The following is a 23,733-nucleotide window of genomic DNA, read 5'->3' on the forward strand; positions in this document are numbered from 1 at the left end:
ATTGTCGTTCCACCTGACTGTGTGTCTATATGTACGCAAGGGCTTCGCAAACTACTAATAGATTGTAGATCTATTGTATTTATAAGAATATTTTCTTTTTAATCAAAATATTGGGTCTTATAGCCAAAAATATGACGTTAAATTGCAAATTTAAAAATGTAAAATTTACTAAGGCTTAAAGGGTATTCCTATATGTATAGCTTTGAAGTCTATTAGTAAAAGCACAAGTGACAAAACGTGGAACGCTGGTTCTCCTAAGTGGTACTGGTAACGGTAATGGATTTTGACGTTTTAGGCCGATTGTACAATAGGTAATACAAGTATAGCTTAGCCACTCGCATACACTAAGAATAAGAGGTTTTACAAACAAGAAAGGAATGCTAGATTCGAGCGGGCTCAACTCTTTAATATCCTGTGCCCACCATATATAAAACAAATTAAAAAAAATTAATTTAAAAATTAATTAATCATATCGTAATGGACCTATCATGATGAAACTTGGCATACGGACACACAATCACCAACTGGATGTGACTACCAAAGAAATTTGGTAGTTCCTTTAGATATCACTCACATTATAAATAAACTTTTTATTGTAAGCTGTATGTATGTATTCTAAGAACTACGGGAGTTATGGAAAATCATAAATAGCGGAGGGGTAGATGCCAAGTTTGGTTATTCTACATCTTATACTTTCTGAGGTCCTTGCATTCATACGGACGGACGGACATAAACGCATGGGTATATCGACACGTCTTGTCATCCTGATCAAAAATATATAACTTTGTGGGGACTGTCACGCCTCCTTCTGTGTGTTACATACATGCGCACAAAACTAGAAGGCTATAAAAACAACAAATATAAAAAAATAAATCTTAATGAAGACTAGACTAGGCGTTAAAATATTTCTTGATCTTCTGAGAATCTGTATCTGATTCGAATAGCTTACTTGATCATTATTATGGTATTTCTATTATAGTATATATCTGTCGTATTTATAAAACAAAACTGATTCGATTTGATCTAAGTATTAACAGCTTTCGTCTTGGATGATCGATTTGTCTCGTCATGCCAATTGAGATTGCCTGTCTAGTACTTTGCACAAACCTTATATAAGGACAAAATGAAACCCCATTTGAAAATTTGTTGATGGCTATGGAATTTAATTCCAGTGGATCAACAGCAAATGTTTTCTGTATGATATTTGGATTTTCGTCAACTTATTCTTTAATTTTTCTCGTATTTTGCTTTATGACTCATGTTCTCAAGTCCAGTCTGATCAGTTCACAACCATTTAGAAATATTGTTAAGTTATTTGTGAGTTTGTGAGTTTGTTCGATATTCACGAATTGTACATTTTTGCTTCCGAAAAATGGGGTAAATGAACGTCTTCAGACAACTCAGGAAAATATTGGGCGACTACGTTTGCGATTTCTTTAATCTTTGTTGTGTAGTGTGAGTTCTGCGGAGTAAGGATGCTGTCGATATTCTTATTCGGGCTTAAGCCACAAAAGCGCGTGATTTTGGACCAAATTTTTGTAGATGGTGTAGTAGGGTTTGGGTTCTCGGCTGTAAATGTAAAAGTGCTTTACTTTATTAATATTTTAAGTGCTGTTTTCAACAGCGCTTTAGGTTTTCTACCGTTTATTATTTTTTCTGAGCAAATATATCTTTAAAGTACTTGCAGTGCTTTTTATTGATGTTTTGCGAGTGTGAATATTCTGCGCAGTTAAAGTTTGAGTAGAGTTTCTCAGCCCTCTCAGTTTTAAATTGGGTTAGCGATTGGCATGGGGTCGCTTCCATACTCCTATCTGCCCAGAACTTTAGACACTGAGCTCCGGAGAGCAAAAGGTAAGGTCGATGCTGGACTTGGTGTTGTGTTACGTTTAAAATATTTTTGCAATACATTTAGTTGAATTTGACTACATAATCTGTATCTGAGTCTAAAATAGTTATTCGAGATGCATTTGTTTCCAAATATGCAAACTCCCCTACACCCTCTTTTTTCCACTGTGCATATGTATATTTTTGTTGCTTTGGGAAGCCGTTAGTTGTAGCGTATGTATTCATTAAAATGTGGACACCGTTGTGGCCCTAACTCTGATCAACTCTGCACTACTAGCCTTTCTGCTGCAAAACACGATCGCCCACTTCCTTTGAAGTGTGTATTTTGTGTACTCCATATAAACACAGAAATATACCTATAAGTAGAGGCATATATATATATGTGTGCGTTGTTATTGTTGCATGGCATTGCGCGTTTTATGAAGCTTGTTGTATTGTATTTTTATTTGTATGTTGTATCCATTTGTCTGCAGACATCACTCGTCGTTGCTTTTCTGTGTTAATTTTTAATTGTGCTAAATGTGCACATAAATACTTACAATACGTCCGATATATTTCAGCAATAGCACATACACATAACTCACATCATCCACTACACAGTTTTCAATTCAATTTCAACACCCACCCATATTTTGGATTAATTGTGGCCGTTCAGCTTTAGGCGCTGGTTGCTCCACTGATGTTGATAATCATGGTGTTGGTATTAGTTTTGGCTCTGCTTGACATTGGCACAAGCAGCTGTCGCCATACATATATAATTTATATAAATAAGTATGTATGTATGATCTAGTAAAACTGATAAATGTTATATGGGAATCAGATATACCAGTTGTGGTCCACAATGCCAGCTCGTCATCGAATGTTTCGAATGATTAAATTTTATTTGGCCCATTAATTTTAAAAACAAAAATATCAAATATCAACCATTATTTGGTATTAAGTTTTATTAATTTCGATAACATAAATTAAGGACCATACCGACGGGAATACTAACATACATATACAAATTATATTTATATAAATTTCTTATTAACTTTAATGTAGAAAAATTTTTCTCTTATTTAATAAAAAATTGTTTGCTCTTTTTATTATGTTCTACACACATTCTTAGGGAACGAAATTGTCGTGCTAAGCGATTTTCTTTTTTTAAATTTTGTTATATTTCTAAAAATTTATCCTTTAGGTTTTGCACGATAATAGCCCAATTTCTATTTAGCAAAGCACTGGAACTTTTGGGGGGCTCTCCTCTTTAGCAATGTATTGACTGAAATGTTTGAAATACATTTTTATTGTAAGGTAGAGCCGTTTCTTAGGTATTTTTTCATTGAAGTAAATAATCTGCCAGAGAAGGATTTTCGTGCTAAAATTTTTAAATTTAGTTACTAACAAAACATACATATGTCGTCGATTATTCATCAAGAAAACTAGTTATTGTATTCTTATTTTTTAACTGTTATCTGTTTTTTCGATAAACTTGTAAGCTCAGAATATTTAGTAATAAAAATTCACATCAAAAACTTTAATTCATTACAATCCAATCATATCTAAATGGGTGGTAAGGTGGTTTCCTAAATTGTTTAGGTTCCTTATTCATTGTCGGCGTTCTGTTTGCCTTTTTTTTTTTTTAAATATGTGACCCAGCGAATCCCTCCGCTGCAAAAAGAAATTTGAAATTAAATGTGGGTTATTTTAATTGTATTTAATTATGAATCAATCTCCTAAATTGTTGTGGACTCCAATTGTTTTATGTTAATTTTTGAGAAATCAATAAGGTTTGTGATTCAATGAAATCCTTTTTATACATCCGGAAATTATCTCAAATTAGTCACGTTCCTTTACTATTTCCTTTACTATTCTCCACACGTCTGCTATTGATTCGCCAATAAAAATACTTAGTTGCCTTTGCAGTACTCAACAGTTTTGTTGAATACCTGATCCCACTGCCATTTCGCAGACTCCCATAAACAATATTTGGGCCACATCGAAATCACATAAACATTTTTTGCATATTTTTCTTTCAAAGCAAATTGTTTCGTATATTTGCTTTTATTCATCTTTTAACAATAAACATTTTACCGCAGCAATATTTCTTTTGTACTCGGTATTGCTCTTGGCCAACTGCTGCGTGTGGCATGTGGCAAGCCAACTCTTTTCTATCTCTTGTTCCTTTATTTCTGCTTGTTGTTGGTGGAAACGTTTATTGTATGTTGTTGTTCTAGCGTCTGCAAATGGCGCGAGCTTGTTTGGAGTCCCACTGTGATTTCGTATTGCCACAGTACATTTGTATGTGTTTGCGTTAAAACGGTCAGCACTAAGTATTCGAATTGTGTTTGCAAGAATAAATTACTGCGCCCGATTCAAATGTTCAGTTGATTTCGTTGCATATTTTTGAGCGCAGTTGTAAAGTCTACCACGCGTAGAAGCTAGAAAACTGTTGCATAGTTTTCTGCTGACGTTGCGTTAGGCAAATTGCAAGCACAATTTTCGCAAGCATGGCGACCCATTCATGAAGTATACGCACCGTGCTGCACTGCAAATGTATATACATATGTACGTGTTTATTGCTTGATTCATCATATGTATAAGTCAAAATGAGGATGTTAGCAGAGTTATGTGAAAATTTATTGTTTTATACAAATGGTTGAATACTATATGTTGAATAAAATAAAAAAGATATTCACAAATCTATATTTAGACCATGAAACACAGAAGTGGAGAAAATAAATAAAGGTCTCTAGATAAAGAAAAACAACAAAATACACCCATAAATAAACATATTATATATTATGTTTCACAAAGCTGTAACTAACTTAAATTAAATAAGTTTTGACTTTGAGGGCCCCTATAGTTATGTCTTTTCATACAATTTGTCTTCATTTAATTTAAATATGTTCTATTAAACTTGGAAAACGATGATGCTGTCTTGTGAATAATGACTAGGTCTACCAACATTTAATATTTCTATAAAATAGCAAAAATGCGTTAGTGATTTCTTCGCATTTTACTTTCAATGAGAAATATATATATTGAACAGCCATAGAAATCTGGGGCTAAAAGCTAGATAGAAAATATTCTATGGACAACTAAAAATATTTTTGTGACAGTAACCAAATCTAGAAAACCACTAGAAACTATATAAAGATGAGCGTATACAATATAAAGAGTTCCTTCAATCACGTTTTGTATTAAGTTGCCAAAATAAAAACGGCAACAACCAACATTGTACTCAAGTAATCAAGCAATATATGATGTAGATACAATCGCATGACATATAAATCATTTGACGGAATCGGAAGCTAAATAAATACAAATGCCACAAAAAGCGCGAACACTAAACTCAATCGCATTACTCATCACAAAACAAACAGCTAAACAAAGGGGCTAAGCAGCAGCAATTGTTGTTTTGTCGCACTGTTTGATCTCAACATCAATGGATTGGGGAGCCGCTAGAGCATTTAGACACTTCAAACAAAGCAATGCCAAAACAAAGGCGCCAACGAACTTCAATTTGAGGTGTTTGCGCGTGTTTGTTGTTAAAGACTAATGTGTTAAATGGACTGTTTATGCCCCCGCCGCGCCTATAACTAATTAGAGCACCCATTTACTGCATAAATTATGACAAACTTGTTGATCTCAGTTCGAGGTAACTTTGCCCTTTGAGCACACGTTACATACTTGTATTCATATAAATTTTAAGCTGGCGCCCACGCAAATAAGCTTATACAAGCTAAATAAATATACCCAAAGAAAGAGGGAGATAGATAGTACCAAGCTTGGCTTGATTGTCGAACGCGATGATGAAGTTGTACGCAAAATTGGTCAAAACAAAAAGTCGGCAATAACGACAATGCAAGAGAGCGAAAAAAGAGAGGCAAGCATACGAGCAGACTTTCATACTATATTCTAGCGATCCGCGTAATAAATGAAGTTTGCGAGACGTTTATTCAGTTGCTCTGCGGTAGTTGACAGCGCCAGACGCGCCAAACGCGCACCTAACACAAACCATCTCGAAAGTGCCGAATCACTAACAACAACATACGAACGTTTACGATAGCTACGAGTACAGTGCTTGAAGCCGCGAACACGACCACGACCGCGACCCAGACTTTGCTTAGCTCAGCAGTTTACACGCTTGAATTGCCGCCGGTGCGGTAAGAAATTAAGTTGCAGCAGCTCCAAGGTTAATCACTGCACCCACAAGACCCAACTAGATTGCCTCAGATGTCGTTCTTTCGCAACATACGCTCTTCATTGGCATCTTCACGAGCCAAGAGCTCCTCACGCGACTCAACGCCCGTGCGCAGTTCACACTCACGACCGGCCAGCGTAATTAGTGCCGCCAATTCCTCCCGTCGCGATTCAACGACCAGTTCGAGAGCCGACTCTACGTTGCATAGAGGAGACACCTTCATATTGAACACGTCCGATGAGCAGCATTCGAATAACTCCACACTGGAGAAGAAATCAAAAAAGTCCAAGGTGTTTAGCAAATTCAGTACTTTTACGAAGCGCAAAAAGACGCCCTCACCGGAGGAGGTCGCTAGCTACGAACATCATCCCAGCGATACAGCCACCAATACGTATTATAAATGGAAGAGCGATGGCGATCGCATGCTCGACTATGATGCGCAAGCAGATCCCTTCAATTTCCTCTATGAGCAACAATCCAGTCTCAAGGCCCTGCACTCAACTGAGCCGTCTCTGCGACGCGGCTCCAGCGTGGGCTCCAATTCGAGTGGAAGTGCTAGTGCCAGCTTTGACTCCTCCACATATCGCAAAAGTAAAACGCCCACACATCTGCGCGAGCAGCTCGAACAGTTGAAGACCCATTCGAATGATGATCTGCTCGAGCAGAACGATGAGGAGGACGAGCGCGAGAAGTACAAAACCGTAACGCTGAGCAGTTTTCGAAAATCCTTCCGCGATCGCTTGCTGCAGCAACAGAAAGAGACGCCTCACAATCCCGCCTGGTTCGTTCAAGTAGAGCAACCAACGGCAGGAAAAGAATCAAAATCCGATCGACGTGGGGAGTCCAAGGAGAATCGTCCAGACTTTCTTGTCTTTGAGAATGAAAACTATAGACCGCAATCGCGTTCGCCGCTACGCGATCGTCCCTCCCGCTCCATGACTCGTTCGCCCGTCAAACGCAATGAAACTTTCAGAGTGACAGCACCCAGCTCGCTACGCCGCCCCTCACCCTCGCCCACACCCATGCACGGAGCCGCGCCCTCCATACGCATCGAAATAAAGAACTCCATAGCGCCACATCAGCCGGGCCGATTGGTGCCCGTAGGCGTAGCCAAACCCATGCCCACCACAGAGTACTATGCGCAACGTTTGCTGGCCAACAATCAGGCCCGACATTCCCAACCCTCCTCGGCGAGTCCCACAACCAAGTGGTATCGCACCCAACACCCACACTCGCCCACACGACTTGGCACTGGAGGAAGTTTTCAGCAGCAGGCTCCAGGCCGCTATCAGACGCTTGTCCAAATTGGCAATGAGCAGAGCAAGACACCCGTCGTGTTGCCCAGTCGAGGTCGTGCGCCTACCCGCGTTCAGCTGTTCGGCAGCAAGCCGCCCAGCGGCGCCACCTACTTCGGCGATCATCTACCACACCAGCATCCTGCCCAGCACCCAGCAGTGGCGCAGTACCAACGCCCCCAATATAATGCACCTGCTGGTCGAACGCTCAATATTGTGAAGCCGGCTTCGTCAAATTCACGCGCATCCTCTGGGGGCGGACCCACCATATATTTGGGGCGTCGCGAGCAACAATCTACAAAAGTTCCACCGCGCCGTAATCGTTCACCCATCAAGATTCCGTGGCGGTAGGCGGTAACCGATCGACGACCGATCGGTCGATGAGGCATGTGTTTACAAATATAGAATTGCTTTTCTATATGGCTATAACTTGAGTACATAACGACGGCAGAGAAAAGGTATAAATATGAATGCACTCAGAGAAAAATGTGATCCTATTAGAAGTCATGGAAAATAAAGCTACACTAGACTGAAAGCGATTATTTCATAGCAACAGTATTGCAAATTGTGTAACCAAAGTGTTGTAAAATGTCAGACGGGAAGTAGCTGCTAAGAACTAACTAACAATAATAATTTACTTAACTAAGAATGTTGCTAATACTATTTAACTCTGTATTTAAATTATTAAAAAATTTTTTCGTAAAAAAAGCTCAAGCACCAAAAACTCTCCAGTTTTGTGTAATTTTGACTTATTTCTTGGATGAAAAGATCGTATTTAATAGTTAGTTCCGTACTTAAAATTTTTTGTGTCTATTAATTTATATTTTTTATTTAAAAAGTACACATACAGGTATATACTTTTAAAGAAATAAATTGAGCTTTTTCTGTTATTTTAATAGCAAAGCAAAAACCATTTGGGCTGTACAACTTTTTCATTCCGAAACTAATTTCTAAAATAAAAAGACAAACTACTTCTGCCATTTTTTGCTTTTGCCATTTGCCACTGAAATGATGCCCTGCTTTTTAAGCTGAAAACTAACTGTTTTAAAAAATATAATAATTTATTTCTATTTATAATAGTTCATTTCATGTTGTCAACATTATTTCTCTGAGTGCAACGCCAACGACAGTGCGGCTTTTTGTGTGACTCTTGCGTCATGCCAAGTTCTAGATTCTAAGCGAAGGCGGTGGCGGTGGCGATGGCGGCGCTGGTGGCTGCCATCGACGTCTGCTGACAGTGCCCGTGTAGTGAATAATATTTATTTTATTTTGCGATTCGACTCAAATTGTACAAACAAAAGATTAATACAATCTATATCCGTGCCCCCCTCCCTACTCCTGGGCTCTGCCTTGCGGGTTGCTGTACATAATTATTAAATTAAGCAAATAAATGAAATTAATTATGAAAAAACAATACAAAAAAAAAGAAACAACTAAAAACACAGATATAATTGTGTTGATCATTGGTCGGGGATTTCGCAGCACTTTGTTTATTTTATTTTTATTGTATTTCAGCTCCAGGCATATTGTTTTTATATGTTTGGGTAATTACATTCGCAGTCGCGAGACTGGGACTGAGTTCAATATATGCGTCTCTTTTGTTGCAGGCCATTCCATGAAATTGGGAACGCACATGCCAGATACTAAACGAAACAAAAAAATAATAATAATAATGTTTTGCATTTGCATATTGTACAACAATTTTAATGCGTCGACTTTATTGACTTTATTCAGCGAAACAGTTTGAGGTGTTAATTATCCAGCCCCAATGCGATTCATTCACGCACGGCCTCCACAACCAGCTCAGTCTAAATATTGAAACTTTAACTTAGCTCAGCTCTTTATGTATTTTCTGATTCCAGAAATATGAGTAACTGTCCGTGGAAATGAGTCGAGAAGCGTGCGCGTGCGTGTTCAGAATGAAAAATTAACAAATTGGCTCAGGTGTGTGGCTTTCTTGCGTGGCGGAGTGGCGGGCTGGCGTGGAGGCGGGGAGGCGGGGAGGCGGGGAGGCGGGGAGGAGTTAGGAATTGGCAACGGGTGTGGCTACATAGAATATAGAACATTTGGGCTTGGTCTTAGTCATTTTACTCATTATTAGATTATAGTTATTAAAATTTTAGTTTGTTATTCATTTTTATTTTACTGCCGGCGAACGTTTAATGTTGCCATTTTCAAAAGATGTAAAAAGGCAGGAAAAGCTTTTTAATTAACATTAAGTCCTTTCAGCTAAAAAGTATGGCTAAATTTCCAAATATAATCTTGCCTTAGAGCTTCTAATTCAGAAATCGTCTTTAAAGAACTAAACTAAATACCGCAAAGCAGAGCTGTTAGAGCTTATACAAGTATTGCTTATGTTAAACATTCAGGAAGCAAAAAAGTAAGTTCAAGTTGTTATTCATTTTTATTTTACTGCCGGCGAACGTTTAATGTTGCCATTTTCAAAAGATGTAAAAAGGCAGGAAAAGCTTTTTAATTAACATTAAGTCCTTTCAGCTAAAAAGTATGGCTAAATTTCCAAATATAATCTTGCCTTAGAGCTTCTAATTCAGAAATCGTCTTTAAAGAACTAAACTAAATACCGCAAAGCAGAGCTGTTAGAGCTTATATTGCTTATGTTATATACAAGTATTCAGGAAGCAAAAAAGTAAGTTCAAATAAAATGAGTGTTTCATTCTAGAATTTCTAACCTGTGCAAAACGAGTTTGATTTTAATGTTTACTGCTTTTGGCTTTATGGGAAAATCGCCTTAACAGGTGCCTAGTTGCCAAGGCGAAACTAAACGGGTTATGCTTTTCCTAAACGGCAGCTGGCGAAATCGTAGCATGAATATTGTAATACTTTACTACTTGTACTTTACTGTACGGGTACCACAAAAAGTCGAGGGAATTGCGGCAGTCTAAAAAATGAAACAAATGAAAACGAAATATTCCTCTCGACATTTCAATCACACAGTTTTAGTTGTTAATGCTCAAAATATCAAAATAAAGACAGGTGTAAAGCAAAGCACTAGAGTACAAGTTAAGAAGACATACTTGTACGTTTATTTCTCTGAAATGCTTGCGAAGGACTGTACCAAGTGAATGGAATATGCAAACACATCGCGATCTTGAGACAAAGAAAAGTTGAACAATTGTTTGAAATAATGGCTAGAAGCATTAAACTTGTACTTTAACAGTTGACAAGCTGAGTAGTTTGCATACAAATTTAAAATGTATCAAGGCTAGAAAACTCCAAACAAAGAAAACAAATATTTTGCGATCCACGATTCACAAATATTGAAATACTATAAAATAGCTCTTGTGCAGAGTTCAACGATTGCACCTGAAAAACTAAGCCCACTTCGTTGCAGAATGACTGTCTGTCTCCGTAAACCCATGCAAGCAAAACATTCGGAATGCTGATTATATAGTACATATATCGCTCAGATTGTGTGAGAAAAACTTCCCAGAATAAAACAAAATTTACATCCAAAGATGATCATTTACACGTTTCGTTTCGAGAACTTCTTTGGAATATTTTCAATACCAAACTACTAATATTTATTAGTTTCTCCTGATCTACGGAAAATGTTCTCTAACTGCTATCCATCACACCAAAAATGCTCTGTTATAGTGGGTGCACCCTTTAATACCCTTTCTTCTGCGGCACCAGTAACAGTGGGAATGGACGAATGCACCTATTTTTGCTGTGAGATTATGGTTATTATGGTTTTGAAAAGTCAATTTTCCATTTAGGTCCGATTTGTGATGTCTGGAATGTTTTATTTCGTAATTACGTCCTTCTCTGCGCTGCTCATTTAGTTCATTAGCGCGTTTTAAACTTAAAAAATGAGGCAATTGTTCTATTACTTACATTTACAGCCTTAGACTAAACTAATTAACACATTTCACTTTTCAATCTGGCCACCATGGCCAGCAGCTGTGCAGCTGTTTTAACCACATTCTCATACATACTATACAGAAGACTATTAGGCCTCTAACATCTCCAACAACAAAAACAACAACAGCAACGATAACAAATGCTGATTTAAGTTTAGTTGGTAGTGGCATGATCTTGAACTACATGCCAACTACGTAAGTATTTACAAACGAACTACGCATTTTATGGCAGTTAAACATTTTGTTGAGCAAACTTAACTAGACTGTGAAAATTAATGTAAGCTTATATGCGATATGGTAGTCATCATATGGGTCTGCGTGGGTTCACAAACAGGTTAACATCGAAGTCGCAGTAGACAGCCAAAAATGGTGTTAATGAATGCGATTTTTGACAACCGAGCTGAGAAATCTGACAATAAAATTACCCAGACACCCAAAAACCCGAAACGCGTACCCGTGGAAACCAGCAGCTACCTATGGAGCAGAAGACAAGAAGTACTTAGCTTTACTTGTTGTTGTTGTTGTTGTTAATTTCGTCGGTAAATTATTTTATTTTTATTTTTTTTTTGCTCTTGCGATTTTGCAATAAACAAACACTTACTGTTCTCTGCTTCTTTGTATATGGCGCATAGATTTCCAAGTAAACGAAAGCCGGTTTTTGTTAAAACTTTAGTTGTTGCTAGCTACGAGTTGCCAACAACAACAACAACAGCAGCAGCAGCCACAACAACGACGACGACCTACACTTTTTATTTTGCGTTTATTTTTAATTTTTGTTTCTTTCATTTTTTTGCTTTTTTGCTTTTCAAATTGGGCAGACAAACAGACAACTTTATAGCGTCATAGTTAAGAAATGTAGCTTAAAAATTGGCTTGGTTTCTAACTTTATTGTTGTTGTTGTTGATTTACTTGTTCATTCTGTAGTTTGGTTAGAACATATCGCCAATTAGGTGTGTATCGGGCTGTGTGGGTTCATAGTCATGTTTACTGTTAGCGGCGATTTGTAATCGTCTTGGATGGTAGAAACACGAAATAAATAATTCCAGTATTTACATATCTAGGTGAACAAAAATATATAAATACAAGTAAATATGATATTAAAAAATTTGAAAACACTTTTCTGTTCGTCTTCAATGGTCTAAATAAGAAGTGGTTGACAATCAGCTGAAAAATGTTTCAGTTATTGAATGAATTAATGAATTGAAGCGTTAAACAAATAAATATGATATTTTAAAAACCATACATAAAGTTTTTAAAATAATGTCCGATGTAACAAATCGTGTCTTCCAATATGAGATTATATGGATGAGTGATCGAACATTAGAATATACAATAATGCTAAAAATACTCATTCAATATTCGTACAATAGAAAGATAGAGAAACATTTCAACTTCCGGAAAGAAAGGGTATTTTTTTAAAGATCTGTTAACAAACTAAGCAAATTAAAATTGTTGTTCAACATGAAGAACGACTCGATGAGTGGATGTAAATACTTGCAAGTGTTTTCTATTTCTTCCATACAACAATTTCTAACTAAACTCTTTAACTACTTTGTACCGAACGAGATCTTTGTCGAAGATAAAAAACAGATTTAGGGTTCCTGCTAAGAAAAGAATTTTTATAACAACACATTCAAACAATACAGAGGATTCTTGAGTAAAATATTCTTTTGAATATTTTGATATTTGTATGCACATGACTTTAGTTGCGATATTAAGTTTTTCTATTAATGATTTGTTCTAATTATCGAATAAAACTGTACTAGCTCCAAATTAAATTATAGACTGTTTAGAATAGCTTAGCTATTAAAGAAAAATGCCGGGTATAAAGGCTTAAAAAGCACACATATTGCCTGAAGCTGTTCCTAATAAAATAACTCAATATTTAATTATGGAAACACCTATTAATTCACTAAGAATTAATGGACATTCAAAAACTTAATGAGCATTTTCAAGATTTTTTTTTGAGTGTTATTTAAACTGAGTCTAAGTGTTGAAACCCACATTTGATTGGAACCCTCATTTAGACAGCCGCATTACCAAAGCAACCCAATGTCTATTCTTAGGGCTCTGAGGCAGATCATGGGCCTTCGACTCCGAAACCATTAGCTGGCATTACTGCGTGGTAGTCAGACGTATTCTTATATAAGCTGCCTTCATATTGTTCTCAAATAGCGTATAGGTTTCAATAGTAACTAAGCAAGAATGGTACTTAAAGTAAAAATTAAGAAAAATAATTGGTTAATTATTTTAACACAATTTTGAATCTGGTGGAGCTACAAGGAAATCTAGTAGTTCCAGTTCAAACTATACTATATACTGTCATTGTCATTTCAAAAAAAAAGTTTTTTCCTTCTACGTAGACAGTTTTTTGAATATTAAATCAAAACAGTTCGTCTTGAGTTGACTTCATCGTTGTTGCCTTCTATTGCATTTAAACGCACGAGTCATTCGTTAACTGTTGCCTCTAATGACATCACCAGCTCATCATGGTCATTATCATCATCACCATCAACATTATTAACAACAGTTCGCGTTTATATGGTTTTGAACTCAAACGCAAAATCAGGCATATGCCGAACATTTTGCCCTATACGGTGAAATTATAGTTTTTAATTCGAAATTAGTTGTTGCTGTTGATATTTTGGTCGCTGCCTGTCTTGAATTTGTGCGCATATGTAAATGATTTGAGTGTAAACAGAAACGGAGTCGCAGAACAACGAAAAGCGAAATCATAAACTTTCCATGTCGACATATCGACAACCTATGAAGTATCGGGCAAAACGTTAAAACTGCAAATTGGTTGCCATCGATTAAAGAGTCATTAATCTTAGATAATGGCACACAAGCTTGACACAAAGCCGACTCACAGCCACAACCACAGCCACAGCCAAAGTCAAAGCCAAAGGCAAAGAGTGTCACTGAGCGGACTTGAGTGGAAATCAAACATTTGCACACTTCAATAAAATTGTTGGTGCCTGCAACTTAATGCCGTCAGTGCTAAATGTTTGCTGACGGTCTGGGTTTGGGGCCGCTGCCTATTGTCAGGCCGCCATTTGGGCGCTCCGTCACAATCGCAGTCGCATGTGTCCTCTGTCCATCCGTCCATATGTCCGTTTGCCGTTCTTTCCGTTCATGAAGTAGGTCAGCATCGATTTTCAGTGCGACGTGTCACAATTACCAACGGACGGGCCATAACAAAGCCCATGTTGGCTATATATTCCGACGCCGATGCCTATACCCATGTTGGCCGACAAAGGGCAAAATTTCTTGAATGCACTCAAAGGACGCACACCACTATTCATAACTATTACATTCACACATACACACACACACTCACTTACCACACCCCACAAGCTACAATCATTGTGACGATGGCAGCCATAAAACGGCTCCAAACGTTTTGCCAAAATAACAACAATAAAAACAAACAAACATACCAAAAAAAAAAAAAAAAAAAAAAAAAAAAAAAAAACTGGGTAGGGAATTGCACATCCTGAATATTAATTTTTTCGCTAAAAATAATAAAAAGAACACTAAAATAAGTCTAGTTTCTCATATATGTACAGATATTCCTAAAATTTATTTGGTTTTTTTTCTTCTTGTTGCTGCGGCAGCTTGTAAATAAAAAATTAAAAATAAAATGGCAGATATGTTCACTGCAGTTCACTGCACACAAAAGCCTAACAACAACCGACTATATAATGCGCTATTCTCAGCAATTATAAGATGAAGAATGCTTAAGAAACGATTCTTGCTTTTTAAATAGTTATCTTAAGTATGTTGATCAAACTGCAGGGCTTGTCTAGGCAGAGTGGAGATGCAGAACCAATCGAAAACAAAATCTCTAAGCAAACCAAGTGTCACAAAAGTAGACTTCTGGTTTGTAGCTCTTCTTATAAATTCACATGTGTAATTATTAAGAAATGGGATTTTCCAAAAATGATAGTAATACTGTCTATTAATGCACGTAGCAGCCGACATCTTTTAATTTCTAATTCAATTGCAATAATTCAATTCAATTGCGATTATAATTACAAATTGAATTATAGGCAAATATGGCGTGTACCATGATTCCTATGATTTGTGGAACATAATATTCTTTTTCCCATTGATTCATAATCATAACACAATCCTAATATTTATGAGTATTCGGTTTATCTGCATTATTCCACTCATGCAAAAAATATTCTAATATATTTTGAAGTACACGATTTGCATTAGACGATGTAATTTTATAATATTTATCAAGCATTTAATTTCTTACTTTATTACCAATATCATAGAAACTTTTCAAATAACTGGAATCTCTTTGATCAGTATTGTTTTGTTATGATAACAAATGATTATGATATGAAATCAGTATATATTGCAGTATTTGAAAAAAGTTAAGTCCAAAATTGTTGTTAGTTGTTAGTTTTCAAAGGTATTTGGAGTATTGTCGAATTGTATTTTCAAACGGAAAAGGCCGCATTTGTTTTGAAGTTGAGCATTAGGCTTTTTATTTTCAAATCTTTGAACTATCCATAGATCTTACAATTCACACTGTTCGCCTAGAATAATAAATAATCTCAATTTGCAGAGATACCTAATTTGAAAAAAAAAAGTATCGCATACCTGTACATATTTTCTACTAAGATATTCATATCACCAAGTTAAGTAGCTTAAGCGCTATCTTTAATTACCTATAGTTTTATTTTATTTTTAAAAAAAAGTAGACAGATTTTCATAATAATAGGCAATGCATATGTATCTTCAATTAAACTTGTTGTTTTCTTTTTCAAAACACAACAAAATGTGAGCCATTGGTTATATTGATATTTTAGAATATGGTAAAATCATGAACGATTTGATAGAAGTAAGAATCGATTCTAAGTTAAAAACAACATTTATTTTGTCAAGGTATATAACAACGTATATGTGTATTCGAAAAATAGCACTTTAGCACAAGATTGGAAGTTATTCGAACCGTTACATACTGTTCCAAAGAGTCGAATATGGCCTTTCAGATGTTGTGTGTAGGGAAATGGAAGCGTGCCAAGTGCGATATTTGAGTTCAAACTTTTGTTTGTTTGCTTGTTTGTCTGTTCGTCTGTCCGTATGTCTGTTCAGTTGTATTTCAGTTTTTGCAGTTGTCGCGGATGAAGGCGCCAAGAAGTATGCATAAATGTTGCTGCATGGGCACAACAATTTGGTTATTTTAAGCCCAACTGTCGTCCTGTATGTGTCTAAGTTTTGTGGCATCTTTGCAACTGGCGGCTGGTTGGGCTCGGGCTTTGGGTGCAAGCCAATGCAATTATGCCATTGTTGTAAAGCGCAATGGCGTGTAAATGAACAAATTAAGTTGTACAATTACGCTTGTATGCTATTTTTTTGATGCTGTTTTTTTTTTTATCTTCCTACAACTGAAGAGATTAATTTTTGTACTGCACAATGCAGACTACGTTGATATACATGTATATACATGTGTATATTCATATATTGAGATAAAATTCTGTAATTACTGAGTTAGGCAGAAGGAGGTAAGGAGAAAGTGACTGCATAAAGCAAATGTCGAGCTAAATGTTGAAGCCTTGTATATATATACTCAAGTATTTATCAACTGAATAATGTTCAAAAATAAATACGAAACATGCACAAAGTTTTAGTAAACGATGTCAGCATTATAGCCTTTGCATTGAGTCATAAAAACTATATACAACCAGAGTATGCAATGGAATGGCATATATAGTATTCCAATATCCACGTCGCTCAATCACGCACTCTGCAAGCAACGCATTCAAGACTCAGATGAAATAACTAACCAGTCCAGTACCTGATTCAAATGTCGCTTAAACAACATATTCTTCTAACCGAAGACATACTTCAAAGCCATTTGACATAAAAAATAAAATTTCATAAAATATTGGGAGTCACACAATGGAAAGATGCCAGTAAAATGAGTAATATAAGTAATATATTTGGAGGAAAAAAGCTTTTGAAATAAGAAAATAAATGGCAAATATTATGAAATGTGATTCAATAATTTTCTTATTTTCAGGCCAGCTAATTTTTAAAAAATATTTTCATGAACCAATATTCACAACTTGAAAACTACGACTTTTTGAATAATTCCAATATGCGGTAATACTTTGCAATGGCTGAAGAGGCTCTTTTGAATAATTGAAATTAATACTAAAATTAAATTTAATTCAAATATAAATAAAAAAAAGCAAAAAAAACGCTAAAAGAAATAAACAATTATGTATTCCACACAATTTTTTTTTCTAAGAACACTGTTTGCAAGTCATTCTCTGAATTAATTTTAATTTATTCATTTCCAAAAGAGTTGTATAGGCTATTCACTTACAATTTTGGGACCCAATTTGGTTGTGGAGTTTATCAGCTTATTGGAAAATCGTATAAGTGAACGGGGACTTCTAAATAGCTGAATGGTAGATCAACCAAATGCATCGGACTACGCGAAAGACAGAAGGTGCCAAAATTAATCATGCGCCATCTTATATACAGACATACATATTTTAAATTTATATACAGACATATTTGTACATATATACTATGTCAAACACCAAAGGAAAATGCTTCTATCTGCCGACTTCTGCACTCGCTATGTTATCCTTGGTGTTGGTTTATGCACTTGGCGGATGATGAGAAAAGGGCGCTCGAGAAAGAAAACATTTGAATTGGATTCTCGAATACATGAATCTACAAGTAGTTGGAATATTATTGATCATTGAAACCACCATTGAAACCACCATTGAAACCACCATTGAAACCATAAATTCAAAACGTGTACGACTATCATTTATTCAATAATTATTGTAATCAGTTTACTTCAAATGACTCAAAGCTGATTTTGGATGGATTCATGCAGTCTTCTAATATATTCTGGTGGCTGATCAATATAATTGAAAATTTGTATTATACTGGTTTTAAAATGACATTGAAAACCTAAAGAATCTACTTATTAATACGAATATCTAATAGAAGAAGAAGAGCTACAGGTTTCGACTTTTGTAAAATAAACAAATTATTATACATTAATAAGTCTCACCAAATGATTTTAAATCACAACCAATGACAAACTTTGCTTAAGCTAGGACTTCAGAACTAATCGGTTATCACAAATCTTGAGTTTCCTGCCTGCATATATTTCTCGACTAATCAAGTAAAATATGTTCATTTCCAGGGTGTGATTATACGCGAAGTTGATGATGGCGTACGTTGTGAGCAATGCAAGTCCGATTGCACTGGATTTGCAGCACACGATTGGAGGTAGGTGCAAACCTCTACTTACTTACACTAAATGTGTATTATTTGTTATATGTATAAGTTTGACAAGATGCGTAAACATACAATTTGAATAATAAAACAGAAGTACCAGCACATAAATAAAATAAAGAATAGCACATACTCGTGCATAGTTGCTTAACTTCAAAAAAGCAGCCCAGTTCATTATTTTGGATTGCAGTGTAAAGCTTTATAGAAGCTTTTAGTCAAACTAAAGGCCGCCAGATGTCGCTGCAGAGTTTGATTGACTTGAAAACACTCGCACAAACTCGTACATACAAGTACATTTGAACTTAAGCCAAAAAGGCAATTTTCCAAATCAATATTTTTAGCGCATCCCTCCTCGTCCACGACACTCAGAAACGGACACATATTCCCAGTTTTTTATTTTGAAAATGCGGCAGAGATAAATAAATTATGCGTCAGAAAGGCCAAAATCTCCATTAACACAAACAAAATGCCAAGTGTGCCAAAATTTCCGTCATAAAAGTTGAAAGAAACAAACAAACCGTTCAATTAAACGTTCGAAACCGCAATGGGGGCGTTTCCCGCCCATTGAGGCAACCAAATGATGCCATTTGTGCACATAATTGCGTTCCAATGCCCCCGCAACGATAATAACAAAAAAAATAATGATAATAATGAAGGATGATGACGACAATGGCGATTTGGTTTAATTTATTTAAAACACATTGCAGGAATTTAAGGGCACCTGATTCAAATTTGCACAAATGTATAAAAAAAAACAACCGATTTATTTTGTGCACACTTTTTATGCGACCCATGTGCATTTTACTTTGGCCATAATTGTGTAATTATTGTAATTGCATTGCAATTAGATATGTTGCGAATTACATTCAATAAGCCGCAAAAATTTGAGCACTTTATGTGTTCGAAGCGCCGCGGACCACAATTTCAAATTACGCCGAGCTATTGTAAAAATTAAAACAAAATAGAAAGCTATATTGGCGAGCACTCTCGACTATGGAACGCTCTATTCTATTAATGGGGACATCCCATAGAGCATAAATGAGAAGACAGTGCGAACCTATGTGGTCTGTGCTTCCCCATGGTGAGCAACTCTCTCGTCTTAAAATGCGGCTTACATCTATTGGTTAATATCTCTTGATCTTTTAAACTTAAGTTGAAAAGCTTGTCAGTTTAATATAGTCATAGTCTTCCATTCCAAAATCTACCCCATTCTTTGTCGACCCATTTACCTGCCAATGCTTTGCCATCCAATAAAGTTCTGGGCTGGCCTTCAACCCAACAGCGCGTCACCCTGTGGTTGGCTGCCTCTAATGTCCTTGTTAAGTATTAGTTTGGTGCAGACTTCCATGGCATGTATTTCGGATTGAAGAATATTCCTTTTCCCTAGAGAGGTTTGTCCCATGATTAGACCGAAAAGTATTAAAGATATAAATAGTATAAATCAATTTAAAGTTTTTAAGGTGTATATTTTATTGCAAGAAAAGATGATTATGGAATTGAAAAACATACATTTATCTTGAATTGCAAAAATTTGTAATAGTAATTTGTTGAAACGCTTCGAGATTTCTGCTTTACAAATATTATTCGGCACCACCATATATAATATTGGGAAAAGTGGTTGCAATCGTACTCTTCAATGTGGAGTACCATTTCAAGATTTCAAAAGTTGATTCGTTAAAATACGTGCAAAATTAATAGTAATATGTACTACATAATCTGTAGCATATAGCTTTTTAGAAAGAAAATAAGCTGCTGCTGGTAATTGGGGCTCTAAAGCACGCACTAGTTCCGACATCAGTTTTAGGCGGTATCGAATCTCAAAAAGATGTTCGCATCGTTGCATTAAGGAAAAAAATCACGCGCTGCTTTTGGGATGCGGTATCCAGAAATAAGTAAACGAAAACAAAGTGCACCTAATTCTGTTTTTACACGGTAGTTTTTTAACACGATTTGATATTTTGATTTTTTAACATTAAAACAAAAATTGCATATATATAAAATTAAAAATTGCATATATATTTTTTTATAGATAAGGAACCAATCACTTATTTTTGCATATGATCAATGTCTTTTTTACACGGTTGTTTCTGGAGCCAATCTACCGTGTAAAAACAGAATTAGGTGTATATAGATCTCAGGTGTTGAAAATATATAGAAAATATATTTTCTTTCAAAAAGAACCTAAGAGTCGTAAAGGGGATACACAGGTTGTTTTGCGAATATACGTATATGATTCGATCTGCTCCGAAGTGGAAAACAAAAGATTAGAGAGCTTTAATTACAACGTAAAGCAGAAGAAAGTTATTATATATTTTTATTTATTTGATGGTTAAGCAGATAACCGCCTTACATTATTGGCTATAACGCTACTATTTACTGTTACATTAAAATTCTTAAAATTGTATACAGAACAATGAATAGCGGTGTTACATCACGATGTTAAGTTGAGTACAAGGCTATCTATTCTAGAGACAGCTTGTCCGTGGTGTAGGTCATACATTTGACTCTTTTTCAATTATATAGTTTCTGCTATGAAATAAACGAAGATCTCTTTATTCCCGTACCCCTTTTAATCATGCCCAAATTCAAAAAATGTTTATCCGTTTCTTTCTCCTTTTATAATTGTTTAACTAGAATTTTAAATTCAACTGATCATCTACGAGTATATCTTAAATTCAGGACAATGCTTTTCAATATAACAAAGTCGCATACTGAGTGTATTACCTGCATAGATCGATATATCCTTTCGGTCTTAGGGTATATTGTCTATATATCTCACCAGTCGCTCGGCTGTCTCTGCTTTGTCTAACTGCGGTCGCTTTTGATTGTTTTCATTTTTCACGCTGGCCGCGCGCCAATTCCGACGAGGGGGCGCACAACTTTTGATGATATACGGGGCGTATGCGTATTTTAATTTTTAAATGTTTTTCTGCTCGTTCGATTTGTAAACTTTTGCCACAATGCTGTATTATGTTTTTTTTAATGTTGTTCAGCTTTCTATTGTTGTCTTATTGTGGGTTTAGCTAACTTTTATGTGACTGCTTGCTGACTTTTATAGGAAAATCACTGACCATAAATTAGGAGGAAAAATTAAATGAATATATTGTAAATTAAATAAGACATTTCAGCCATAAATTAATTTGGCGAATTTTGACTGCTTTCTATGAATTTAAAGTAAATAAATTTGCTGAAAGTATAGACTGAAATGTGTGTATGTTTTTAAATGCGATTGCCATAATTTCAACACTTGTCTAAAACTTGTCTATAAATTAAAAATAAACAATAACACTATTTATATATTTTGATATAAAACAGTGCTATCTTAGAAAAGATTTGGGTTTATTTTATATCAAAACCAGTCCTCTGAATGCGTAGCTGATATCCAAAAATGATTTATGGTACAGTTTTCAACAATTGGGGGAAATGACGAAGCTGATTTGATTGATAAAAACGAAAAAGGAAGTGTACAAGGTTTTTGAAAGCAAATTAAAAAGACACATTTCCAAACATATTTTATCACATCACATCTTAGATCTTCCGCAAACTGTGTCCTGTGTCTTAAATTATTAAAGAGTCCCTGCTGAAACTTAAATCCGGAAGATCCACTTCCAAAAATATCATAAACAAATCAAACTCAACGTCTGACTAGAACTGAAGCTACTCATATTTTAAATTATGAGGCTTCTTGCATTTGAAATGAATATACTTGTATGTCTGGAAAGTTTGCGAGATCTTCTGATGGAGTTCCCCTAAACTATAAATAAATAAGAAAGGGTATTTCTTGCTCGACTGTCATTCAATTATTTATTAGGTTCGCACCTTAATAACTATTAGCTTTATTATTCCTGATGCCAAGTTGCGGTTGAAAGACTTCTAATTATCTATTATATATTTATTTTTGCCACCACAAAGGCAAGCCCTAGAATGTTCATATCACATATGTATGTATGTACGGGTATGTTTAGCTTTCTATGGGCATGACAGCGAAATTTTGCATGGCCCGAGGGGCGTGTAGCAGCAAACAAAAAATTCGCTGATTACTGATTTCCTCAGCAACCTCCCTCTGCGCGTGTGCGTTCGTCGATCAATGTCTGAATATATACTTTTTTCATGAAATAGATTTTGGTTCCATATTTGTGGCTGGATCGGCTGTCGCTCGTGGGGCCAACAGAGCGGGCTTTGCTTCGTCTTTGTCTGTTGTGTCTGTTTTAGTGTTGTTGCTTCATTTGTTGCAGCCGGCAATTAGAGAGCAATTAAAGACCTTGACTTGCTTTTTTAAAAATATTGTTTTGTTTTGTTTTTGGTTTTATTCCTATGTTTACTTTTTTATTCGTTTGCATTTGCTGTGACGTTGTTGGTGCTGTGAGTTCCATGGGTATTTGGTTGCTGTCGGCAGCAGCTTTGGGTGGCGCATTGCGCAAAAATGAATTTCCATTTAAATTTTTTGCAATATCAATTTTCCGAGCAATTTCATGCGGGCTGCTGTCCGCCCTATTAAAACTAAAAGCTTAAGTAATAAACACAAATGTCGGTGTGTTCGTTCAATGCTCACTAAATTCAGCAACGCGTGCAGGTTCGCATAATTTTCAATTTTATTTTTATTAATTGTTGAACTCTTTGCGACTTACAGGGCTTGAGCAATAAACGATACTGACATTGAATTACGAGCACAGCTACAACTGGCTGACTGATTGACTGACTAGTTGACTAACGGACTGACTGACTGACTGATGAGCCGCTTGGCTTGCTGCCTGACTAGCGCACTTGTGTTTATTCATACCTTATAATACTACAGTCGAAACTGCTTAGGTTGCACCGCTTCATCATAAGTCAATGCACCTCCCTAAAGATTCCCACTGCCTGCCAACTCATTGCGGGCTGGAGCGGGCTCAACTCTTAAATACTCTGTAACCATTAAACAATTTTTTTTTAATTTCAAAATACGTTTAAATAAATTTTTTTGTATAGTGTTTCACAAAGTTATGTAGTATTATCAAATTCGGATCCCTATATTATAAGTATAACTGCCATAGAAACGATCTGTGCAAAAAGCACTCTTAGTAGGATAGCGTTTAAGACTCTTGTGTAATGCCTCATGATATTCCTAAGTTTTATATAAATCGGTTTAGGGTTAGTGAAGTGTATTCAAGAGTCGATCTGGCAAGACAATAAAACATTTGTAACAAAAACAGTCCTAAAATTGTTTAAATATAAATGCAGTTAATTCAGTTCCTATAAAAAC

At 35.8% G+C, this 23,733-nt stretch overlaps 2 protein-coding genes across 2 annotated transcripts in view; both read left to right on the forward strand.

Moving 5' to 3' along the window:
* LOC115632501 (four and a half LIM domains protein 2) overlaps positions 1 to 23,733 on the forward strand; it is a 108,486-nt gene that overhangs the window by 25,244 nt on the left and 59,509 nt on the right. The window contains exon 2 of the mRNA XM_030529683.1: positions 18,400 to 18,485. Coding sequence (XP_030385543.1) covers positions 18,400 to 18,485 — 86 coding nt within the window. The remainder of the gene's footprint in view (positions 1 to 18,399; positions 18,486 to 23,733) is intronic.
* On the forward strand, positions 5,869 to 8,775 carry LOC115632502. Its single transcript, XM_030529691.1, has one exon. It carries the CDS (start codon positions 6,067 to 6,069, stop codon positions 7,678 to 7,680), a length of 1,614 nt encoding a protein of 537 aa, XP_030385551.1. The 5' UTR covers positions 5,869 to 6,066; the 3' UTR covers positions 7,681 to 8,775.

The sequence above is a fragment of the Scaptodrosophila lebanonensis genome, unplaced genomic scaffold (genome assembly GCF_003285725.1).
Source record: "Scaptodrosophila lebanonensis strain 11010-0011.00,11010-0021.00 unplaced genomic scaffold, SlebRS2 tig00001415-arrow-pilon, whole genome shotgun sequence".
In the NCBI taxonomy this organism is placed as follows: domain Eukaryota; kingdom Metazoa; phylum Arthropoda; class Insecta; order Diptera; family Drosophilidae; genus Scaptodrosophila; species Scaptodrosophila lebanonensis.

Bases quoted from the DNA above. Each gene is read 5' to 3' on its own strand.
- LOC115632502 (XM_030529691.1), top strand. From the start codon at position 6,067: ATGTCGTTCTTTCGCAACATACGCTCTTCATTGGCATCTTCACGAGCC.